This window comes from Dendrobates tinctorius, unplaced genomic scaffold (genome assembly GCF_039654945.1).
Source record: "Dendrobates tinctorius isolate UK_male_01 unplaced genomic scaffold, ASM3965494v1 ptg000165l, whole genome shotgun sequence".
Classification (NCBI taxonomy): domain Eukaryota; kingdom Metazoa; phylum Chordata; class Amphibia; order Anura; family Dendrobatidae; genus Dendrobates; species Dendrobates tinctorius.
This window is the reverse complement of record NW_027361832.1, coordinates 16,344,832-16,369,416: the sequence shown is the minus strand read 5'-3', so window position 1 is coordinate 16,369,416 and position 24,585 is coordinate 16,344,832. Positions and strand designations below refer to the sequence as shown.

The 24,585-nt window shown below is 47.8% G+C and overlaps 1 protein-coding gene across 2 annotated transcripts in view; it reads right to left on the bottom strand.

Moving 5' to 3' along the window:
• The window catches only part of LOC141053169 (cytochrome P450 2D15-like), a 130,636-nt gene extending 113,609 nt beyond the window's left edge, over positions 1-17,027 (bottom strand). Inside the window, exons 1-2 of one of the 2 annotated variants that reach the window (XM_073550532.1) lie at positions 16,658-17,027; positions 984-1,146 (exon numbers count right to left, since the gene is read on the bottom strand). In XM_073550532.1, coding sequence (XP_073406633.1) covers positions 984-1,146; positions 16,658-16,861 — 367 coding nt within the window. In that variant the 5' untranslated portion in view covers positions 16,862-17,027. The remainder of the gene's footprint in view (positions 1-983; positions 1,147-16,657) is intronic. The other variant, XM_073550531.1, reaches the window with a different exon arrangement.
• Between the last annotated feature and the right edge of the window lie 7,558 nt (positions 17,028-24,585).

The window sequence follows — 24,585 nt, the reverse complement described above, 5'->3', positions numbered from 1 at the left end:
AGTGTGAGAAGAAGGAGAAAGTACGCCTGGACGCTATGATGACATGTGGGTGATCTAGGAGTAAGAGCTAAAAAGCAGGGAACCAGCCCCTAGACCATCCATGCTTTCATAGCTGGGTGGTAAGCTGCGTGATTGCATGGGATTATACAACCAGCAGAAAGGTGTTTTCCCTCAGAAATATTGCAATAACCTGGAATCAGTGAAGGACAGTGCAAGTGGGAACTTGAGCTGCGTCACAAAGGATTCAAACTGCTAGTTGCTGAAGGCGAAATACACAGTGAGTAGAGGCAATACTGGGAAGTTCTAAACTCCAGAAAGCCTTGGTCCCAGAAGGGATTAGAATAGCAGGAGGTCACACTGAGTCACAGCAAGGAAAGATAACTCCCATTCTCCAGAGCACACTGTCACCTGGTGAGAGTTTTAAAATCTCCTCTGAACTGCACCTGAACTACAGTAAATGATAAAGTGACTTTCCTTGTCTCCTGCCTTATTACTTTGTGCCTTCTACTTGCATCACAATCTCTGGGGGTCCTGCCCTGGTTGGAGAGGGTTTTAACATCTGCACTGCCATCACCATCTACTCCCCCAGGGATCATCTGCAATGCCGGCTATTCTACAGTCGAACACTCCAACTGGCATCACTAATCACTACATAAACTTTATCCCCATCCAATTCTATCCCCTTGTACATGACCGCCTGGGGCCACGGACCAGGTCACCGCCACTGTGATATCTCCCATTGAAGTTAACGGGCTCGGTACCGAGTATCCCACGGCCCCTCGGGCGCGTCACGTACACCACAGAATTCTGTGGACATTTGCCTTTCCTCCTCTATAACACTGGCCAATCAAAACATGGCCAAGTTATAAAGGGGAGAAAGCAAATGCCCAAAAGGTCAATATGTTCCCCTGAGATGAGATGAGATTTGTCTCAAGTGAAAATTAACACTTCCATGCAGGAGTATATAATAAGTTAACACCTACCATTATTTAATCCGAGATACTCAAATATTGGTATGGAGGGTCTATCAGCGGTGTCCTCTGATTTAATTACTAGCCCTTCTTTTATCGCATCATATCCATTTAATACTACAGCATTCTCAAAGAAAATCTGCAGGCGGAAAACATTTCCATATGGCTTACCCAACTGTAAGAGAAATGAATAAATAAAATACATTTAAAAACTGTACTTTTATAGTGATAGCAAATAAAAAACAAAAAATGTTTTTATAAAAATGTAACACAAAAAGTAAGGATAGAGTGTGTCAAGAATGTAAGAATGAGCATTTATGGCAAATGGTGTATTGGTATCAATGACTCTAAGCCTCCATTAAAGGGATTGTTTCATTTTATTTGGGAGGGTACTACCCCTGGCCTCCTGCATGTTGGTAATGGCGCCATCTGCAAGGGAGAATCATAAAAGCGTGAAGTGCATGCATTGTGAAAATTCAGAAGCCTGCAGTCATCTATCAGTCCTAACAGCGTGTAATATACTCATTGTCAAGATTCAGTTCTGCTTGCTGGATCCAGCAGTCATCACATGGACACTTCACTCATATGCGATTTTCAGTCTTAGGCCGATGTCACACTTGCAACTGTAATTCGAGAAATTTGCATGAGTCTCTCGCCTCAATACCCAGCACTGCCGCCGGCACTCTGACCGGAGTGTGCGGCTGCATGTATCTCGCATTGCAGTTGAAAGTGTGACACCGGCCTAAGGCCAAAGTCACCCTAGCACAGTAGTGTAGCTACCGGGGGGGCAGAGGGGGCGGTCGCCCCGGGCCCCGAGCTCTGAGGGGGCCCACCAGGGCTACGCTACTGTAACTGTATCAGCGTGCACAGCGCGCCCATACAGTTACATTCTGCGGCAGAGCAGGGAGAAACGATCTCCCTACTCTGCCGCCCAGCCGCTATGGGCCCCAAAGAAGGCTGTGGGGGGCCCCGGTGCCAGCAGTGCGCCCCACACTCACAGCCAGCAATGTCATCCTGGGCTATTCTGTGCACTCAGGACCTGTGATGAGGTTACGGGAGGGGCGGAGTCAAGGGGTCACATGATCAGGGGCTTCAGCGGCTGCAGGGCTCTGCTGTGCTGGTTGTCATGGTGCTGGATGAGGTGAAGTAAGTTTCTGTGTGGGCTCAGGAGGGGTTTACAGGGTGGATGTAGCAGAGCTGTGTGTGTATGAGGTGTACAGAGCAGAGCCGTGTGTGTAGAAGGTGTACGTAGCAAAGATATGCATGTATGAGATGTACAGAGGAGCGGAGCCGCGTGTGTATGGGGTGAGCGGAGCCGTTTGTGTACGGAGCTGAGCCAAGTGTGTGCGGGTCGGGGTGTACAGAGCAGAGCCGTGTGTGTACAGGGTGTACGGAGCAGAGTCATGTGTGTGCGGGGTGTACGGAGTGGAGCCGTGTGTGCAATGTGCACGGATTGGAGCCGTATGTGTATGAGGTGTATGGTGCGGAGCCGCGTGTGTACGGGGTGTGAGGAGCAGAGCCGTGTGTGTACAAGGTGTACGGAGCGGAGCCGCATGTGTACAGCGTGTACGGAGCAGAGTCGCATGTGTACAGCATGTACAGAGCAGAGCCGAGTGTGTACGGGGTGTAGGGAGCAGAGCTGCGTTTGTACAAGGTATACGGAGCAGAGCCGCATGTGTACAAGTGCACAGAGCGGAGCCAGGTGTGTACAAGGTGTACGGAGCGGAGCCACGTTTGTGCAGCGTGTACGTAGCAGAGGCGCATGTGTACATAGCAGAGGTGCGTGTGTACAGCATGTACGTAGCAGAGGTGTGTGTGTACAAGGTGTACGGAACAGAGCTGCGTGTGTACAAGGTGTACGGAACAGAGCCGCATGTGTACAAGGTGTATGGAACAGAGCTGCGTGTGTACAAGGTGTACGGAGCAGAGCTGTGTGTGTATAGGGGGTGTGGAGCAGAGCCGTCTGTGTATAGGGGGTATCAGGTGCAGTAATAGGGACACATACGGCAGCAGCGGCTCAGCATTGGGGTATCAAGTGCAGTAATAGGGACACATACGGCAGTAGCGGCTCAGTATTGGAGTATCAGGTGCAGTAATAGGGACACATACGGCAGCAGCGGCTCAGCATTGGGGTATCAGGTGCAGTAATAGGGACACATACGGCAGCAGCGGTTTAGCATTGGGGTATCAGGTGCAGTAATAGGGACACATACAACAGCAGCTTCTCAGCATTGGAGTATCAGCAGGATGAGTGGTTTGTGCAGGATACATGGTGATGGGGCTGGAATATGAGAAGTGAAATGTGTCATTGTTGTATTCTCTATAGCAGAGCCGTGGCTGTAGAAGTTGTCATGTCGGTCTGGGCCAGATGGAAAAGACGTGAAAAGTGACCGATTCCATCAGAAAGAACGTCAGCGGTAAGACACCAACTATAACTGTGCAGTAATCACATATGTTTTGTAGGACTGGTATTTACCACTGATCATATTGCGGTAATATCCATGTTGGTCTTTATATAGGGATTATTTTCAGTAACAGCGCAGTCATCACCTACATCCACTATTAGGGGGCGTCACCGAGTTGTATTCACAGTTACCTAGTTAGGGGCCCACTCAGAAGTTTCGCCCCCCCTGAACCGAAACCCTAGCTACGCCTCTGCCCTAGCAAATAGCATTTGAGACGAGAACATTGGATGTGATATAATAATGACACTCGGCTCCAGCTCTGCTGCGAGTGCAAGCCAAGTGTCAGTGCTCTGTGCTCCGATTCTCTCGTATGCGAGAATAAGAGCACAGGTGGGGAGGAGATGAACTCGGGTGATATCCGAGTGCAGTGCGATGTTTCACATGCACCCTTAGACTTGTATGGGTGTGTGATCTGGTTCTCAGATGCAATCGGAGTACACTGCGGTTGTTTTTGCATGTCGAAGGTTAACATTGGGTCGAGTGCTATTCGATTTTTTTTATCAGATTGCACTCGTCCGATTTCATGGCAAGTGGGAGCGAGACCTTAGGGTCACGTGACAACGAACTTCTCTTCCTGCTTCTCTCAGTTTTCACTGAACATTGAGAGAATTAGGAAGAGTAGCTCATCGTCATGTGACTAAGTGGGCAAATTGTGACGAACAGCCCACCGCCGTTCGTCCAAATACGGAGGCGACTAACGGGGGTCCCGCTGCCACCAAAACGCGACGGACAGCGAACCCTGTGTCACCACTATGTCACAGTCCCACCACTGACACGGGTGTATCAGTGGACGGAGGGACGAGACACAATGCCGGCACACGGCTATCACAGGCACAGTTGGGGCTTATCTTAGTTATCCCACCACTGGCACCATGTGACAAAAATATCCAGCAAGCTACTCTCGCTCTACAATTTGCCGCAGGGGGAGTTTAATTTGGATGCCCCACCACTGCTATCAATCTTCCAAGTACTGCGGGGATTTATGTATATCCCACTTTCTCAGTTCCACTTTGGAACTCGCAGCTCTCCGGCGCCCCCCTTACCCTCAGGTCAGTCAGGGAACTGCACCTAGGATAATTAGTCGCCGGACAGGCTGCCTGTTGTGAACCGGCAATTAGGCTTCTGCAGTAAGGGAATTATCAATGCTGTGGCCACAGCCCCTTATTCAGCAATATGAGACCCTTCTGTACTGCCAGCAAGCCGCAATAGCCTTACACAACGCGCTGCCACCAGTCACGGTTACTTAATTCACAGTGTTAAATTAAGAGGGTCCGTGGCAAACCCCTTGAATTAGTAGCGATTATCTAACAAAGGCGTATAGTTCGAGTCTTAGAGCATGGAGACAGATCTAAATAATTATATAATTTATTCCCCGAAAAAGTAGGGCAGTGATTACAGATAAAAGTTGCTATAAAATTGAGACATAAAATATGTACATTAGACAAGTATAAAGCAAAGTGGATGAAAGAAGAAGGTACACTCACATTTAGTCAGTTGTTGTTAGGCATCCCATGTGGCTTTAAGGGGGGTGGAGGCGGAGCTGCACGTCTCCACTCATCTGGGTTCTGCTCAGCACAAGGATTGGAGCTCTTCTGCACTGGTTTTGCCAGGGAATGCCTTATAGACTTTCCTATGTGACATCACGGAGAGGTGCATTCTGGGTTGATCCCACCTCTCTCATCCAAGTTATGTTTTGGCTACAAAACTTAGATTAGCTATAACTTTATGGGAGAAGCTGATATGGACTCATCAGTGGTATCATGTTTCCCAGCGTAATGAGCCCATCAAGAAAACATCAAACATCTATGCGATATGACAGTCCATTTGGGAACAAATCATATCTCATGTTCTGGACAGGGTAGAACTTCGAAAGATACGCGGTATCGAAGCTGGGACCGCTCAGGTTACAAAAATATGATTTTCATATCTCTACTTGGTACGGTTTTCGCAGGGCAGGCTCTTAAAGGTTTACTTCAAACTCCTGCTTTCAAACAAAGAGTTTTCCTTTCCCGCACTTTTTTTTTCCCTCTTTCAGCTGAGACTGAGAGAAGCCAAATGGTGTGGCAGGAAGTTGATTTATGACACCTGGGGGGAAGGGAAGCTGCTGCAGTGTGCAATGTAACTGAGACACTGGCAGGCAGCTTCTTACAAAATGGAGGATTTTTAGCACATTGCAACAGAAAACATATCTTGCAGACATTGTACATCACACCTCCCCCCTTAAGAGGGCGCTAAGGAGGCATTACCTCTCGGTAATCGGCCATGCACACCTCAGCGGGTTCGCCCCGGCGGGACAACCCATCGGCATTGCCGTTTTCACTGCCCTTCCTGTGTTTTAGAGTAAAGTCGTACTGTTGAAGGGCAAGGCTCCAGCGGAGCAACCTTCCATTGGTTTCGGACACTGTGTGCAACCAGCTCAGAGGGTTGTGGTCAGTTACCACCCTGAAGGCGCGCCCGTACAGGTAGGGCTGCAAACGCTGCAGTGCCCACACCATGGCCAGACACTCCTTCTCGATGGTCGAGTATGCCACTTCCCTCGGCAAAAGTTTCCGGCTCAGATACAACACGGGGTGCTCTTGGTCCCCCGAATCGACCTGGCTAAGCACAGCACCGAGGCCAAACTCGCTGGCGTCGGTCTGTACCAGAAACGGGCGACTGCTGTCGACTGCTCTCAACACTGGAGAGTTGCACAGGGCTGCTTTCAAAGCTTGGAAAGCCGCCTCACAGTCATCTGTCCAGTTGACTGTTTGGGGTAGCCTCTGCTTGGTGAGGTCAGTCAAGGGTTTGGCAAGGGCGCTATAGTCCTGTACGAACCGTCTATAGTACCCTGCAGTGCCCAAGAAGGACTTCACCTGTTTCTTGGTCCTGGGGGTGGGCCAGGACACGATTGCGTCCACTTTTTCTGGCTCCGGACTCATGGAACCCCCGCCTACCCGGTGCCCCAGGTAGTGGACCTTGTGCATGCCTATCTGGCACTTCCCCGGCTTGATGGTCAGGCCTGCCTGGTGAAGACGCTTGAGCACGTCCTGGAGGTGCTGAAGGTGTTCCTCCCAGGTGGAACTGAAGACGGCAATATCGTCTAAGTACGCCACCACGTACTCCTCCAGTCCCCGAAGCAGGTGGTTGACCATCCGCTGGAAAGTGGCAGGGGCATTCTTCATGCCGAAGGGCATGACCGTTGACTCGTACAGTCCAAAGGGGGTGATAAAGGCGGATTTCTCCTGCGCCTCAGGGCTCAGGGGAATCTGCCAGTATCCCCGACTCAAATCCATGATGGATATGTAGTTGGCGTTTGTCAACCGCTCGAGCAGATCCTCTATGCGCGGCATCGGGTGGGCATCAGAGGTTGTGATGGCGTTGAGCCCCCTGTAGTCCACGCAGAACCGGGTGCTTCGATCCTTTTTAGGCACGAGGACTACAGGTGAAGCCCACGCGCTTTTTGACCGTCGAATCACCCCCAGCCTTAACATCTCATCGATCTCTTGGCGCATGACTTGTTGCACCGTGTCAGAGATCCGATAAGGTGTTCGCCGTAATGGGGCGTGATTCCCGGTGTCCACCTCATGAACCGCTAACTCCGTCCTCCCCGGTTGGTTGGTGAACACGGGCCGGAAGAGTTCCAGGGTGGCCATCAACTGCAACCGCTGGGACACGGTGAGCGAACCACTTATCTCCATGTCCTCAATGGACCCATTGGCCTTGGCCTGGGCCAGCGTGTCCAGGAGGGGATCTTCCTCCCCATCCTCTGGCAGATTGCAGACCGGTAGGACGCAAGCTTCACGTTCGTAGTGCGCCTTCAGCATGTTGACGTGAAAGGCCTTGCGCCTACCCCGAGCATGGTCAAGCGTGACCACGTAGGTGACCGGGTTGAGCTGTTGGTGGACGACGTACGGACCTTCCCAGGCTGCCTGAAGCTTATCCGTTGGTACAGGGACCAGCACCCACACCTTTTGACCCACCTGGTAGGTCCGCTCCCGGGCGTTCTGGTCGTACCAGCGCTTCTGGTCAGCCTGAGCCTGCGTCATGTTGTCATGCACCAACTGCGTCAAGGTCTGCATCGTGTCACGGAAGCGCATGACATAATCCACGATGGACACTTCTGTGGGGTTTGGCTCATCTTCCCAGGATTCTCTTATGAACCCAAGGGGTCCCCGGACTCGCCTGCCATACAGGAGCTCGAAGGGGGAGAACCCGGTCGAGGCCTGCGGAACTTCTCTGTAAGCGAACAGCAGGTGTGGGAGGTACCGCTCCCAGTCGCGCACTTGGGTCTCAACCAGTATGCGGAGCATCTGTTTGAGGGTACCGTTGAAGCGTTCACACAAACCATTAGTCTGTGGGTGATACGGACTCGATACCAGGTGCATCACCTGCATTTTCTCACAGAGAGCCTCCATTAGGTGAGACATGAATTGGGGCCCTTGATCGGTAAGCATCTCCCTGGGAAATCCTACCCTTGAAAAGATGGTCACCAGTGCGTCAGCCACCTTATCTGCCCTGGTTGAAGACAGAGCTACTGCCTCTGGGTACCGGGTAGCGTAGTCTACCACATTGAAAATGTATCGCTTTCCGGAGCTGCTGGGGACGGACAGCGGGCCTACAATGTCCACCGCGATTCTCTGGAAAGGCTCCTCTATCACCGGCAAAGGAATAAGGGGAGCCTTAAGAGCAGGCCCCGCCTTACCCACTTTTTGACAGGTGGCGCAGGAGCGGCAGTAGTGTGTTACATCTGTCCCCATCTTGGGCCAATAGAAGTGTTGAGACATCCGTGCCTTTGTTTTGCTGAACCCCAAGTGTCCAGCGAGTGGAATCTCATGGTCAATCCGCAACAACTCAGTTCTGAACTGATAGGGGACGACCAACTGTCTTTCCCTCAACCACTCCTTTTTAGGATCTCCGGGTACTGTCTCCCGGTACAACCTTCCTCGTTCCCAGAACACCCTATCCTTATCAGACTCGGAGGTGGGCGTCTCGGCGAGACCTCTCAATTTCTCCAGGCTGGCATCTGAGTGCAGAGCAGCCTGGAACTCCATGCTGGAGGCTGCCAGAAGTGACGTCAGGGTGCCTCCTTTACTGGGACCCTCTGGAACCGGCTCTGGGTTCACCTCTGGTTCAGTCTCTCCTGTAGCAGCAGAGGGTCCAGAAGACAGTGCGTTACCTGCGATCTGGGCACTCTGACTGCGTGTGATAGCTGCTATGTACGCTGCCTCCCTGGGGATTTCTACAGACCCACCAGCCGGTGCTGCCCTGGGCTCTACCTCCCCATCCACCCCCAACACTTCAGGAGCATTGCTACTTATGGGCCAGTTACCTTTCTCAGTGGCACTGGACGGTGGCATGGCACTACCTTCCTCATGGTCCCCATGCACCTCCCCATTTCCTTGAGCACCGTTGCTTGCTCCTGCCAGGGGTTCCTCAGCCGTCTCACTCCGCAGAGTGACGGGGCTGAGCACCTCGGTACCTGTGGACACATCTACCGTTTCAAAGAAAGAGTTAACGGGTTCAGTCGGCACAGATACATCAACATCATCATCATCCTTCCTAGGAAAAGAATGGTTATCAGTTTGCTTTGGCACATTCACATCAGCATCAGCATCATACCTGGGGAAAGAATGGTTGTTAGTTGCATCATTACTCATCAAGGCATTAGCAGGTAACACATTCAGTTTCCCATCATCATCATCATCATCATCAGGGTTAACGTTGCCCTTATTATCAGTTTGGGGAAGGGTGTCAGGGACATAGTATGCAACCATCCACCCCAAGTCAGTCCCCAATAAAACATCAGTGGGCAAATTTTCAGACACTCCCACCTCCCTCAACCCGCTCCCGGCACCCCAATCAAGAAAAACCCGGGCCACTGGCAAGGGACAACGGGTGCCTCCAATCCCGGTGACAGTCAGGGTTTTCCCCTCAACAAACTCTTCAGGGGCCGCCAGTCCAGGACGGATGAGGGTTCGTTCAGCCCCGGTGTCCTTGAGGCCTGTAGCAAGACGGGCCCCCACCTGAACAGGTTGAACGTTGTCGTCAGCCCTCCCAACCACACCTCCCACCAAAAGAACAGAGGCGTTGGGCCCGGGGGCCTTGGCTGGGGGGTTCTTCGGCCTATTCAGACAGGCGTAAAAGAAGTGACCAGGCCGCTGGCAGTGGTGACACCGGCGATTGTCAGTAGCCGGCCTGTTGTTGGCAACAGGGACAGGGCCTCCGGAGGGACGGCTAGCTTGGGCACTGGGGTTGGGTGCAGGCTTACCCCCTCTCCAGCTGGTGGTGACTGTCCTCCGCGTCTCTGGCTTCCTGTTGGCCTCGTAGTTGTCGGTGATCTGCGCCGCTTTGTCCGCATTCGTTGGTTCGCGGTCCAGGATGAACTGTCGGACCTCAGCTGGGCAGAGATGCAGGAACTGGTCTTTGATCATCAGGTCCCGTAGCTGCTCAAAGGATTCAACGGACAGTCCATGGATCCACTGGTCAAAGTGGGTCCTGAGTCCTTGCACCACATCACTGTAGCTATCGTGTGGGCCACGTTGGAGGTGCCGGAACTTCTTTCGGTATACCTCAGGTGTCAGCCGGTATTTGCCGATCAGCGCCTGCTTTATGGCGTCATAGTTGTCATCGGCTTCTGGCGGAAGAGAAGCAAATGCCTCCAGGGCTTTGCCTTTTAGCCCTGGGGTCAAGTACCTTGCCCATTGGTCTCTAGGCAGCCGGTACTGTCTGCAGGCTTTCTCAAAGGCTCGCAGAAACGTGTCCAAGTCCCCGTCCTTTTCCATCACGGGAAAATGCTCTGGCCGGGGTTTAGGAGTCTGGATGCTGCTGGGCTCACCGCTTCGGGCTGTGGGGGCATTCCCACCCCGCTGGAGTACCTCCAGTTCATGGGCCCTCTGCGCCTGGCGCTCGGCTCTCTCAGCCTCTGCTCGGTGCTCAGCTCTCTCAGCCTGGGCTTGACGCTCGGCTTGGGCATCCTGCCGATATTGCTGGATCAGCCTCACCCGCCCATCACTGTCTTCGGCGGGGAGTTCATCCAAGGCCATTTGCAGATAGGGGTCCACCCCATTCTGGTTGAATGTGGGGCCAGCGCTCAGGAGTGGAGCCTCTGCTGCAGCCCCATTGCCACTTGGGCCAACTTCTGCGCTCGCTGGATTCTGGTCGTTGTCCAGCTGCACTAGATCCGCGATCATTTGAGCTCTGCTTTTGTTCGTGGCGTCAAGGCCTTGGTACGTGCATAACCCAGCAAGAACTTCCTTTGTGTGCCATTTGTACCAAGGTTCTCCTTTTGCCGCCATGGTTGCCAAATAAAACATAGAAAAGAAAAATGGAGAAAAAGGGAGGGAATACTTGCAAGTACACACTAATGTCTCAGGACTAGTAACCACTGAGTCTGTTCTCCAAAACCTATGATGCAGGATTCCCGCAGGAACCGTGCAGGTTTTTAGTGAGAGGAATGATTGCTCAAACCAAATCACTAATGCTCTAGGATTATCCCACCGCTCTGCCACCAATATGTGACGAACAGCCCACCGCCTTTTGTCCAACTACGGAGGCGACTAACGGGGGTCCCGCTGCCACCAAAATGCGACGGACAGCGGACCCTGTGTCACCACTATGTCACAGTCCCACCACTGACACGGGTGTATCAGTGGACGGAGGGACGAGACACAATGCCGGCACACGGCTATCACAGGCACAGTTGGGGCTTATCTTAGTTATCCCACCACTGGCACCATGTGACAAAAATATCCAGCAAGCTACTCTCGCTCTACAATTTGCCGCAGGGGGAGTTTAATTTGGATGCCCCACCACTGCTATCAATCTTCCAAGTACTGCGGGGATTTATGTATATCCCACTTTCTCAGTTCCACTTTGGAACTCGCAGCTCTCCGGCGCCCCCCTTACCCTCAGGTCAGTCAGGGAACTGCACCTAGGATAATTAGTCGCCGGACGGGCTGCCTGTTGTGAACCGGCAATTAGGCTTCTGCAGTAAGGGAATTATCAATGCTGTGGCCGCAGCCCCTTATTCAACAATATGAGACCCTTCTGTACTGCCAGCAATCCGCAATAGCCGTACGCAACGCGCTGCCACCAGTCACGGTTACTTAATTCACAGTGTTAAATTAAGAGGGTCCGTGGCAAACCCCTTGAATTAGTAGCGATTATCTAACAAAGGCGTATAGTTCGAGTCTTAGAGCATGGAGACATATCTAAATAATTATATCATTTATTCCCCAAAAAAGTAGGGCAGTGATTACAGATAAAAGTTGCTATAAAATTGAGACATAAAATATGTACATTAGACAAGTATAAAGCAAAGTGGATGAAAGAAGAAGGTACACTCACATTTAGTCAGTTGTTGTTAGGCATCCCATGTGGCTTTAAGGGGGGTGGAGGCGGAGCTGCACGTCTCCACTCATCTGGGTTCTGCTCAGCACAAGGATTGGAGCTCTTCTGCGCTGGTTTTGCCAGGGAATGCCTTATAGACTTTCCTATGTGACATCACGGAGAGGTGCATTCTGGGTTGATCCCACCTCTCTCATCCAAGTTATGTTTTGGCTACAAAACTTAGATTAGCTATAACTTTATGGGAGAAGCTGGTATGGACTCATCAGTGGTATCATGTTTCCCAGCGTAATGAGCCCATCAAGAAAACATCAAACATCTATGCAATATGACCGTCCATTTGGGAACAAATCATATCTCATGTTCTGGACAGGGTAGAACTTCGAAAGATATGCGGTATCGAAGCTGGGACCGCTCAGGTTACAAAAATATGATTTTCATATCTCTACTTGGTACGGTTTTCGAAGGGCAGGCTCTTAAAGGTTTACTTCTAACTCCTGCTTTCAAACAAAGAGTTTTCCTTTCCCGCACTTTTTTTTTCCCTCTTTCAGCTGAGACTGAGAGAAGCCAAATGGTGTGGCAGGAAGTTGATTTATGACACCTGGGGGGAAGGGAAGCTGCTGCAGTGTGCAATGTAAGTGAGACACTGGCAGGCAGCTTCTTACAAAATGGAGGATTTTTAGCACATTGCAACAGAAAACATATCTTGCAGACATTGTAAATCACACAAATTGCATATGTGCGTGGTAGTGGGGGATGCGCAAACCTGAATTCTTGCCTCTGGTGCTGGAAAACCTAGATGCACCTCTGCCTAACTACTTTAGAGAAGAACTTCACTAAACACTTTTGTATATCAGATCCTTCTGTAACCTAAGCTGCTCCCCTGGTCACACAATCTCTGGCTGAGAATCTCCGCTTCCTGTGATGTCACGACAGATTCTTGCTCACTTTCCGGCTCTGGAAACTGACAGGTGCGCTGGTGAGTGGGACAAGTATTGCAGAGTATTAGTTAGATCAGTGATCAGACAGTGGTTGATGTCTCATCCTGAGACAATGTGAAAAAGTTACTAAAAATTGTAAAATATTTAAAAAAAAATCACAAAATAAAGAAAAAAAGGAAAAACTATTACTCCAAAAAATCCATTTACGTAAAAGTAAAAATAAAAAAAGTATACATATTTGGTATTGTCGCCCCTGGAATTACCCACCCTATAAAACACCATTAAAAATATAAATAAAAAAACTACCTATGCTTTATCATCATACCGCCAAACAAAAATGGAATAAAACGCAATCAAAAAGACAAATGTAAATAAAAATGGCATCTCTATGGGTGGTTTCACATTAGCGCTTTTTAAGCGCACGCACGGCCGGGGGTAGCTCCGCCCCCGAGCCGGCTCTCTGCCCGGCGTGCCCGCCCCTTGCTTGTAGCGCCGCCTCCTAGCGCACAGCGGCGCCTGCGATCGGCGCACCCTATCTTTAGCATAGGGTGCGCAGATCGTGCGCAGGCCGTGCGCTAGTTGCGCTTTGACCTGCGCTGCGCACTTTTGACGGTGCGCCGTGCACGCCAAAATCCAACTTTTCGGATAGCTTTTAGATAGCTCTCTATGATCCTGAAGGATCTGAACCGGAAGTCCTTCCCTGGTCCTGACCCGGAAGTTCAGGTGCTATGGTGCTATATCAGACCGCCCCTTCCTAAGGTCGGGGCCGGAGTATCGTGTTGCTTCCCTGCATGGCTGCTTGGTCTGCTGGGTTGCTCCCAGTATGCTGTGCCCCTGCACTCTGCCCTGTAGTGCTTCTCTGCACATGCTCTGTGCTTGTATTCTGCCTCTTGTCTCGTGCCATGTCTTGTGTTGTCTTTTGTGCCATGTTTTGTCTCTGCTATCTTTGGACTTGTAGTACTTCCTATGTTCTCTGCCCCTAGCATGGACCCTGCCTGGAACCTTGCCTTGGACCTTGGCGTGTTCCCTAACACACACCATGTCTGGAGATCTATCGTGCCACCTTGCCTGAACCCTGGTTTGCCTGACGGATGCCCGGAACCTGCCGATCGCTGCCAGAGATTGTAAGCCTGATGACTGTGGCCTGAGGTCCGGAGCTGATGTCCGCAGCCTGATGCCCTGATCATGTCGATCGCTGCCAGCTGTCCGGAGTCCGATGCCATTGAGCCCTTGCCTGTACCCAGGCGTGCCACCTGGCACGTACCATGCCATGGACCTTGGCGTGCCCTCGCACGCACCTTGCTGTGTTTTCCCTGTTATCACGTCTTGCACCTGATGTAACCCTGAGTTTACCTTAATGAAGATATCTTGAATTCACGTCTTGTCTTGTTTCCTGCACATCCTTTGTCGTCAGACACTCGTACTTAGTGTCTACCTGAGCCGGCCGTCTGGTTCCAGCTGTCGTGGCGGCTCACCCCCTTGGTCTTGCCCCTGACACTCCCTGTATAGGGGGTGGTTCCTCATAAGGTCAGCTCGCCCTAGGTGGGTGGATGCCAGGACCCAGAGGGTCCACTCTAAAGAAAACGACTCAGCGTAAGGTGACTCCGTCACACTATTGATTTTTTCTGTCTCCCAAAGATCGCAGTAAGGCTCGGCTCACATGTTTCCTGCACTGAGCGCTTACATTGGGGTTTCCGTGTAAATCCCTGAAATACGTGATTCAGATGGAACCCCCAATGGAAGATTCCCTATAATGAGGCAGCTGGAGGTACTGCGGACGCAGTCTGACCTATAATCCAAAGTTGTCGTCTTTTCAGACGTGCCTAAAAGCTCAGTCTGCCACAGTTTTGTGCACTTCTGAAAAGAACACCACTGAACAGAGGCCATACGGAGTCCAGAGTAACTCTGCTGCCTCATTATAGTTAATGGCTCTCTCGGGGGTTTCATTGGAGATTTAGATGCAAACCCCTATGTAAGTGCACAGCGTAGAGCGCCAAATAAATGTGATCTCAAATGTTATGTAAAATGTTCCCAACAAAAGCTTCAACTCAATCTACAAAAAAAGCAAATCCCCCTCATGTCAGTCATCTGTGAATTGAAATATAGGGGCTTCCACATTACTGGTAGCACAAAGGCTCTGTAAAAGCACTATAGCTCCTCACACCCCAAAAGAAATTCAGCAAATTATGCGCTCCCAAATCCAAATGCCCCCTACCTTCTGAGCCCCACAGTGTTTCTCAACCACATTTAGAGTCCACAAATGGCGTTTCTGTAGTGATGACAGCCCATCTAATTTACAAGTCCATGCCTCCAGAAGCATGAGCTGGGCACCACAACGTAGTGGGCACTACAATGTACTGGTCAATACAATGTCAGTTTGAAATTTCCACTAACCAACCACCACTGCTGCTTGTTTCTGGAAAACACCCATGGAGTCAAAATTTTAACTACACTTGTAGATAAACTCTGTTTTTCCATTAACCTCTGTTCCTGAAATTTTGTTTTTAATGATTTAATAAACATTTCAATGTTTTAATATTAACCTTTTTTGGTTGCTTCAATTAATTTTTGTACCCTTATACAGCTATTAGGATGTACAAAAAATAATGTGGTTTACTGTGCCTCAAAAGTAGTTTTCAAGCACATATTAGGTATTGGTGTATTCAGGAGAAATTGCACAACAATTTTTGGGGTCCATTTTCTCCTGTTACCCTTTTGAAAATAAAAAAATCAGGGCAGAAAGAGCATTTTTGTGGAAAAAATGTGATTTTTTTTTTATTTTCATGGCTCAACGTTATAAACTTCTGTGTAGCACTTTGAGATTCATGGTGCTCACCACACATCTAGATAAATTCCTTGAGGGGTCTAGTTTCCAAAATTGGGTCACTTGTGGAAGGTTTCCACTGTTTAGGCACATTAATGGCTCTCCAAACATGACATGACACCCGCAGGACATTCCATCAACATTTGCATTCCAAAACATGACTTCATCCTTTCTAAGCGCTGCAATGTGCCCATACAATATTGGGAATATGGAATATCAGCATACTCAGGAGAAATTGCACAACAAATTTGGGGGTTCATTTTTTCCTGATACCCTTGCGAAAATAAAAAAAAAATTGGTCTAAAGTAAAATTTTTGTGAGAAAAAGTTAAATGTTCATTTTTTCCTTCCACGTTCCATTAATTCCTGTGAAGCAACTGAAGGGTTAATAAACTTCTTTAATGTGGTTTTAATACCTTGAGGTGTGCAGTTTAGAATGATGTCAATTTTTGGTATTTTCTGTCATATAGGCCCCTCAAAGTCACATCAAATGTTATGTTGTCCCTAAATAAAGGTTTTGTAGACTATGTTGGAAAAATGAGAACTTGCTGGTCAGCATTTAACCCTTATTACTGCTGATATTTTCATAAATAAATGCAAATTGTATTGATCAAATTTTACCACTGTCATGAAGTGCAATGTCACAAGAAAACATTCTCAGAATTGATGGGATCCATTGAAGCGTTCCAGAGTTATTACCAGAGTTAATAGCAATATTAACCTGCCCTTGCCTGCACTTAGCCTAACTCTGTGGGGAGAACATGAGCTTTATTCCCCCTGGCACGTTCCGGCTTCAAACACTGGGGCAGCACCGGCGCTGGTTCAGTCACTGCTCTGTGTATAGAGAGTGGCGGCTGTAACTGCGACCCCGGTGCAGCATACAGCAGGCAGGTTAGTAATGCTATTATTCTGCAGATTAACCCCATTTCTATTTTTTCCTGGTAGATAGGTTCCCTTTAAGAACGAAGTTGTATATGACAGTCTTAATGAAGAGTTTTTTACAAGAAAAAAAGGCCTATGGTAACAAACACGCAGATGTGTGAATTGAGGCTTTTGCCAAATGTTCTGCATGTTTTTAGTAGTTCATCCTTCGCTTGCTCACGCACAGATATATTTATTACTATAGTTTTACCTGGGATAAACTTTCAGGTAAGTTGCTGAAGTCCAGATGGAAGGCATTCCCCACCAAGGGGAGAGGGAAGGGTCCTGGGGGGTAATTCCGTCCTTTTCTGTTCTTCACCCAGTGAATTAGTAGACAAACTACAGCAATAGCAAGGCCTATGCAAGTAGCATTCCCAACAGGCAGCAAAGATAATGGGAGAGACAGAAGCTCCATGTCCTTGGGTGGTCTAAGTTCTGGTGCTAGCTCTCCCTTACAGAACTAAATAGTAGTTAAGATAATACCGCAGGAACTGCACAGAGGCTCACTATTTGGTATGTTCAGCCCTTTGTCTGCCACTGTTTGTCTCCGAGCGTTTGATCTATGATGTTATATACACCACTGTGCCGAGTTCTTCCTTACTGGCCGTGCGCCCAGTCCAGCCCTCTCAATTTGGATCACAATTCTGAGCTGCAGTAACTCTCTGGGTAAAAGGGTGAATTTCTAGAAAACAGATTCTAGTAATCCAGAGCACAACTATTACAAGAGTGGAGTACCTAGCGGCGAAGCGCACAAACTGTAAGGCCTTATTCACACTGCAGTATTTGGCATCAGTGTTTGTAGCCAAATCCAGGAGTGGAACTAGCAGAGAAAAAGTATAATTAAAAGACTGGCACCTGTTCTGTGTTTTGGAGGCACGGATGGTTTGGGCATACAAATACTGATGGAATACTGATGTGTGAATAAAGCCTAAAGCACATGTTAACCCCTTCACGACTGTAAAATGCTTAACTTTTGCGCTTTTATTTTTCACCTTCCTTCTTACATGAGCCATAACTTGTTTTCATTTATCCATCATTATAGCCATATGGTGGCATGTTTTTAAGAGACAAGTTGTAGTTGACGGCATTCACTTTACCATGTAAAGTAGTGAGAGCCAAAAAAAATCCAGGTGTGGTAAAACTGTGAATAAAAAAAACACTGTTCCTCCTTTGTTTTTTAGATAGTTGTTTTTTTACAGTATTTATTATGTGATATAAATGACCTGGCAATATGTGTGAGGCAGTGACCCCTGTTACAGCTAGGGGGTGCTGTGTTTTCCCCAGGATATGCACGGAAGCATATTGAGGCTATGGGAATGCATTGCGGTCACAGGAGGAGCTGTGACTTCAATGCAAACTGATAATAAAAGTACGTGTTAGTCTTGGACATGTTAGTGTCCAAGACAGAGGTACGGAAAACCTGCTCTGGATGTTGTGTTTGAAACAGATTGCAGTATGATAGTGTTCCATTTTGGACCCAGGTTTTCCATGTGGCTGAAAGCCACAGGTTTCTGTGATAAAAGCCCTGCAGGAAAGAGAAAGGTCAGAGTGAGTGCTTAGTGAATCTCAGATGTGTCAGGGCCAGAGTGAGGCCTGGCAACCCACAGTGTACACAGGGATGCAAGTCATCCACGGTGACTGGTCTCGGATGTGGACAGTCCTGTGCCCGGAGGTGAACCGGAGGTGGATGTCCTGTGCCCGAAAGAAGACTGGCGTGTGTAGCAATTGCAAAACAGGTGGATATGGTGCCCGGCTGCGATCTGGAGGATATCCTGGATTGTGTACGGCTGTGTGATTAAAGAGACTGTGATGCAGCGGTGCAAGTCACCCACGGGAACTAGTCAGAGGAGGACTAGCGTGTGTAGTGCCTGCAACATGTAATGCTGTGTGAACAGAGTCTTGGATATGGCACATAGACACCCATTGGAACTAGTCATAGGAAGACTGGCGTGTTTAGTGTCTGAAAAATGAAGGATGCCGTATAATCTATATTATATTATAGATTATACTACCTTTTGTGAAATAATTTTGAGCGCTCAACCTCAATGGATGATACCTAGCCGTCGTTATGTATTGTACTAAAAGCCGACCCTTCTAGGTTTGAGCACAAAATGCTAAATTTTTTCAGCAACAAAATTTATTGTGTTCTGTGCACAAACTTTACTATAAAACTCACTTTTTTCTAGTTTTTGGTGAAATTAAATTTGATTGTGCCTTTATCTGAGGTAACTTTTCCTGGTAGCACTCTGCACAGAATTGGTCTCCTCCTGTGCAGGGCAGGACATAGAAAGAAAACTTTTTTTTAAATTAAAATACAAAACTTCTTGGAATTCCACAAGTGCAATTTTCTTTCACAAAATTATAAATTTATTTTAAAATTGTCTCTTGGCCTCCTGCTTGGCGGGGGGATGCACTTCAGAAGTTTGGCAGTTCAGACAAGCAGCATGGCAGCACAGCTGGTCTGAACTGTGCATTCTCCTATGCTGCTGTTGCGGCGCCCCTGAGTCTTCAGTCGCCACAGAGGTACTGCACCTTCTCCTAAGGTGTAGTGCCCCACCATCCAGGTAGGCTGGGAACTCCTTTCCGCATTCCAACACCTGCACCCCACACACAGGATAGTTCAGCAGGGACCCATCCATGCTTTATGCTGGAAAGGTCATAGGGTGCCTTTTGTGGTCCCTGGCTTCGTAACACGAGAGGTGCTGGGGAGGCGGGTGGAGTTAGATATAAAAGAGAGGGAAGGTGTAGGATTTCAGGTCAGTCTGGGGTGAGTCCCAGAGAAGGAGGTCAGTCAGACGAGGGTCTGAGAGAGAGAGAGTAGGCTGACAGTAGGTCAGCCTGAGAGGAGCTCAAGGCGGAGGAAGGCAGTCAGGAGAGGCTGAGGACTGGTTTTAGTGGAACGAGCTCCCTAGGGAAGGAAGAGAAGGAGAAAGAGACGTAGACTGGAGACTACAGATTCCATAAGAGAGATAGAACAGATCGGAATGAAGGAGAATAGAAGGACGATGGGAAGCTGGTTGAATAAAGATAGAGAACCCTTCCAGTCCAGAGAGTGCAAAGGCCGGGGCCCGATCCCCGAGGTTGATTGGATCTTTATGTCCGGCAACACACACCGGAGGAGTAGTGAGCCGCTAAAGCCTTGCTCCCATCATAGACTTGGGACACAACAGCAACTGAATAGAGAGCCGGGACGCAGTGAGGAGTCCCCGAAGCAGGCTACAGCTGTCTGTCATACAAGTAAAGACTAGGAACACCTAGAGAGAGGCATTCCAGGGTAACTAAGTACTGGGGTGCTTCGCACCTAAAGGCGCATTGGAGGAGTCGTTCAGTAAGGCACATGTTGGCGGAGTGAGGAAGGGAGAATCCTACCCTGCCTGGAGGTTGGCTGAAGCCCTGACCTGGAGAACACAGTGCGGAGGCAGGCAGTTGAGTGAACTGCAAACAGTGAGTAAAGCTTTGGAACCGCACACCCTGGTGTCCTCCAGTTATTCCCGCACCACTACACCTGGGTACCAGCCTACATACCATTCTGCGCCTCTCCTCATCATAGAATCATAGAATCATAGAATCATAGAATTGTAGAGTTGGAAGGGACCTCCTGGGCCATCTGGTCCAACCCCCTGCTCAAAGCAGGTTTCGCTAAATCATCCTAGTCAGATGTCTGTCCAGCCTCTGTTTGAAGACTTCCATTGAAGGAGAACTCACCACTTCTCGTGGCAGCCTGTTCCACTCATTGATCACTCTAACTGTCAAAAAGTTTTTTCTAATATCTAATCTGTGTCTCCTCCCATTCAGTTTCATCCCATTGCTTCTAGTCTTTCCTTGTGCAAATGAGAATAAAGTTGATCCTTCTACAATGTGACAGCCCTTTAGATATTTGTAGACAGCTATTAAGTCTCCTCTCAGTCTTCTCTTTTGCAAACTAAACATTCCCAAATCCTGCAACCTTTCCTCATAAGACAGGGTTTGCAGACCGGTCACCATTCTGGTCGCTCTTTTCTGAACTTGCTCCAGTTTGTTGATGTCTTTTTTAAAATGTGGTGCCCAAAACTGAACACAATATTCCAGATGAGGTCTGACCAAAGAGGAGTAGAGGGAAATAATGACTTCACGTGATCTAGACTGTATGCTTCTGTTAATACATCCTAGAATTGCATTTGCCTTTTTTGCTGCTGCATCACACTGTTGACTCATATTCAGTCTGTGATCTATTAGTATACCCAAGTCTTTTTCACATGTGCTATCACTTAGCCCTATTCCTCCCATTCTGTATATGCTTTTTTCATTTTTATTGCCCAGATGTAGTACTTTGCATTTCTCCCTGTTAAAAACCATTCTGTTAGTTGCTGCCCACTTCTCCAGTTTATTTATATCTTTTTGAATCCTCTCTCTCTCTTCTCTAGTATTAGCTATCCCTCCTAGCTTTGTGTCATCAGCAAATTTAATCAGTTTACCCTCAATTCCTTCATCTAAATCGTTGATAAATATGTTGAACAATACAGGGCCCAGGACAGAGCCCTGTGGTACCCCACTTGAGACATTCTTCCAACTGGATGTGCAGCCATTTACGACCACTCTTTGGGTCCGATCACTAAGCCAGTTATGAATCCACCTAACAGTTGCCTTGTCCATTCCATACTTAGTCATTTTTTCAATAAGGATTGTATGAGAGACTTTGTCAAATGCTTTGCTGAAGTCAAGATATACTATATCTACAGCATTTCCTTGATCCACCCAATCAGTGATACCGTCATAGAAGGAAATTAAGTTAGTCTGACATGACTTATTAGTTACAAACCCATGCTGACTCTGTTTAATCACTTCATTCTTATCCAGGTACTGACATACATGTTGTTTAATAATTTGTTCAAAGATCTTTCCTGGTATAGAAGTCAGACTCACCGGCCTACAGTTGCCTGGGTCCACCCTCATCCCCTTTTTGAAGATAGGAACAACATTTGCTCTTCTCCAGTCTTCTGGCACTTCTCCTGTTCTCCAAGAATTTTCAAAGATTATGGAGAGGGGTTCAAAAATTTCTTCTGCTATCTCCTTCAGTACTCTGGGGTGTAATTCATCTGGACCTGGAGACTTGAATTCATTTAGGCTAGCTAAGTGTTTCCTCACTATCTTTCTGTTTATAGATATCCTGGATTCTTCTATTCCCTTAATAGGACAGTGAAGAACAGTTGATGTTACATTTCCTTTCTGAGAGAAAACAGATGCAAAATAGGAATTTAAAAGTTCAGCCTTCTCAGCATCCTGTCTTACCATTTCATCATTTTCATCCTGTAAAAATCCTATAGCATCTTTGACTTTTCTTTTACTTTTGACATATCCCCAAAATCCTTTATTATTGCTTTTGACATCTCTTGCAAGCCTCAATTCATTTTCAGCTTTAGCTAATCTGATTTGTGCCCTGCAGGTTCTGCATACAGCATTATATTCTTCTTTAGATATGCCTCCCTCTTTCCATTTTATAAACATTTTTTTCTTCCTTTTTAGCATGTGCTTAAGTTCTGTGTTCATCCATCCTGGTTTCCTTAAATGCTTCCTATTCTTCCCTCTTTTCGGAATTGTTAACAACTGTGCTTTGAGAATTTCATTTTTCAAGATTTCCCATCCTTCCTGGACATTTTTGTCTTTAAGGATATCCAGCCATTGGATCCCTCCAATTCTCTTTCTGAATCCCTTAAAATCTGCCTTTCTGAAATCTAACCTTGACGTCTGAGTCTTCACAGGTCTTCCGCCTCTAGTTATCCAAAATTCTAAAATAGCATGGTCGCTACCTCCTAGGGTCCCAGCCACTTTTACCTCCTCAACCATTTCCTCCCTGTTTATAAGGATTAGATCCAAGGTAGCAGTTCCCCTTGTTTTCTCCCCTACCTTTTGGAAGATAAAGTTGTCAGCAAGAGAGGATAAGAATTTCCTTGACCTGTTAGTTTTGCCTGAGAGAGATTCCCAACAAATGTCTGGATAGTTGAAATCTCCCATGACAACTATGTCATATTTTTTGGAGAACTTGGCCATTTGATGCTTAAAGAGTTCATCCATATCTTCAGCTTGCACAGGCGGCCTGTAGTAAATGCCTACAATGGTGTCCTTTCCATTGTTCTGTCCTTGTATTCTTACCCAAACAGTTTCCACAGAACTCCCAGTCTCTGAAGCTTCAATCTCTGTGCAGATATACGCGTTTCTAACATACAATGCAACACCTCCTCCTCGTTTCTCAAGTCTGTTTCTTGCAAATAAGTTGTATCCTTCTAGTCTTGTATTCCAATCATGTGTAGCGTCCCACCAAGTTTCAGTGATTCCAATGACATCATATTTCTTTTCCTGTGTTAGTAGTTCCAGTTCTCCTTGTTTGTTGCCCATGCTTTGTGCATTAGTATAGAAACATTTTAGTTTGTGATAGGTTTCTCTTTCTCCAATATTTTTATTAATTAGATTCTTTTGTCTTTGTTCTTCCTTTCCACTTCTAATAGCAGAGTTCTCAATAGCATTTGTCAGGTGTATGGCTTTTTCTGGTCTTTTGCTTCCCTTCCCATGTTGTTCTAGTTTAAAGCTCTCCTTACAAGTATAGCAAGGCGACTTCCAAATACATGCTTTCCAGTCTTCGTAAGGTGCACCCCATCTCTAGCAAGTAGTCCATCGTATAAGTAATTCACTCCGTGATCCAGAAATCCAAATCTTTGCTGACGGCACCATCGACGTAGCCAGTTGTTCACCTGCAGAATCTTATTCCACCTCCTTGTTCCATGGCCATCCACTGGGAGGATGGAAGAGTAGACCACCTGCGCTCCCAGTTCTTTCACTTTCTTGCCTAAGTCTTCAAAGTCTCTGCAGATGGTTTCCAGGTCATTTTTTGCGGTGTCATTTGTCCCCACATGTAGTAGCAGGAATGGGTATTCATCTGTAGGTCTGAAGAGTCCTGATATCCTGTCAGACACATCTTTAATTCTTGCACCTGGAAGACAGCACATTTCTCTTGAAGTTATATCCGGTCTGCAGATAGCGGCCTCTGTTCCTCTCAACAGGGAATCCCCCATGACCACCACTCTCCGTTTCTTCTTCACAACATTTTTCTTTCTCCATCCAGGAGGACTCTGAAGGCGTACAAGGTTGCTGTTTGATGGCAAAGTCTTATCATGATGTATTTCTTCATCGTTTTCCTGCGTGAGAGCCTGGTACTGGTTCCTGAGAAGTATGGGTGCTGACTGCCTCCTGATCCTCCTGCTTCTCTGGGTCACATGTCTCCATTCCTCTGTTTCTTCAGGTGCACTTCGAATTTCTTCTCTTTCTGTAACATGAAGAGATAATTCTGCTCTGTCCAAGAACTCTTCACCTTCCTTAATGATCTTCAACGTAGCTAACCTCTCTTCGAGATTTTGCAACTTTTCCTCCAACAGGGACACAAGCTTGCATTTGTGGCATGTGAAGTTTGGCTTTTCCACTGGTAAGTCTGTGAACATGTAGCATGAAATGCAGCTCACCAAATGGCTCCTGGCCTCTTCCATATTGAGATTTCTTAAAAACGATGAAAGATGAGCCAAAATGCTCCTCAAGACTCTTCCCCTGGTTTGCACCTACACTGCACAGCTCCACCTGTGGGGAGCTACACCATCTTTGCTGCACCATACCATCAATCCCAGCGGATCTGCATGCAGCATTGGCTCAACATCTTACTTGCCAAACACCACGGGTGGCGTCACAAACTATTCTAATAAACTTAAACACCATTAACATCACCGCCATTGATATTGGGCACCCAGGGCCACGGACCGGGTCACCGCTGCTGTGACACATTCCCGCCTTGACACCGGCCCGCTACCGAGTACCCCGCTGCCCTGGGTGTGCGAGGGCGACTCACTGTCAGCATAAGAAAAGTGTAAGGGCCCTGAAGCTATCCAGGCCCAGAAATCTCACCAGCTTCAGAGCAGCGCTTGCAAGCTGTATACTAAGGAGGTTGCAAAAGCGCACTATTTGACTATTAAACTGGTTAAACTAGGCAATGATCAGTAAACTATTGATAAAATGAGAGAGGATTTTTAATAAGAGGTAAATTGTAATGTTGCTTGTTTTTACAAGAATTTTGCAATGTTGACTATTAATAAACATGAGAGAACCTCTTTCCTTCTCACG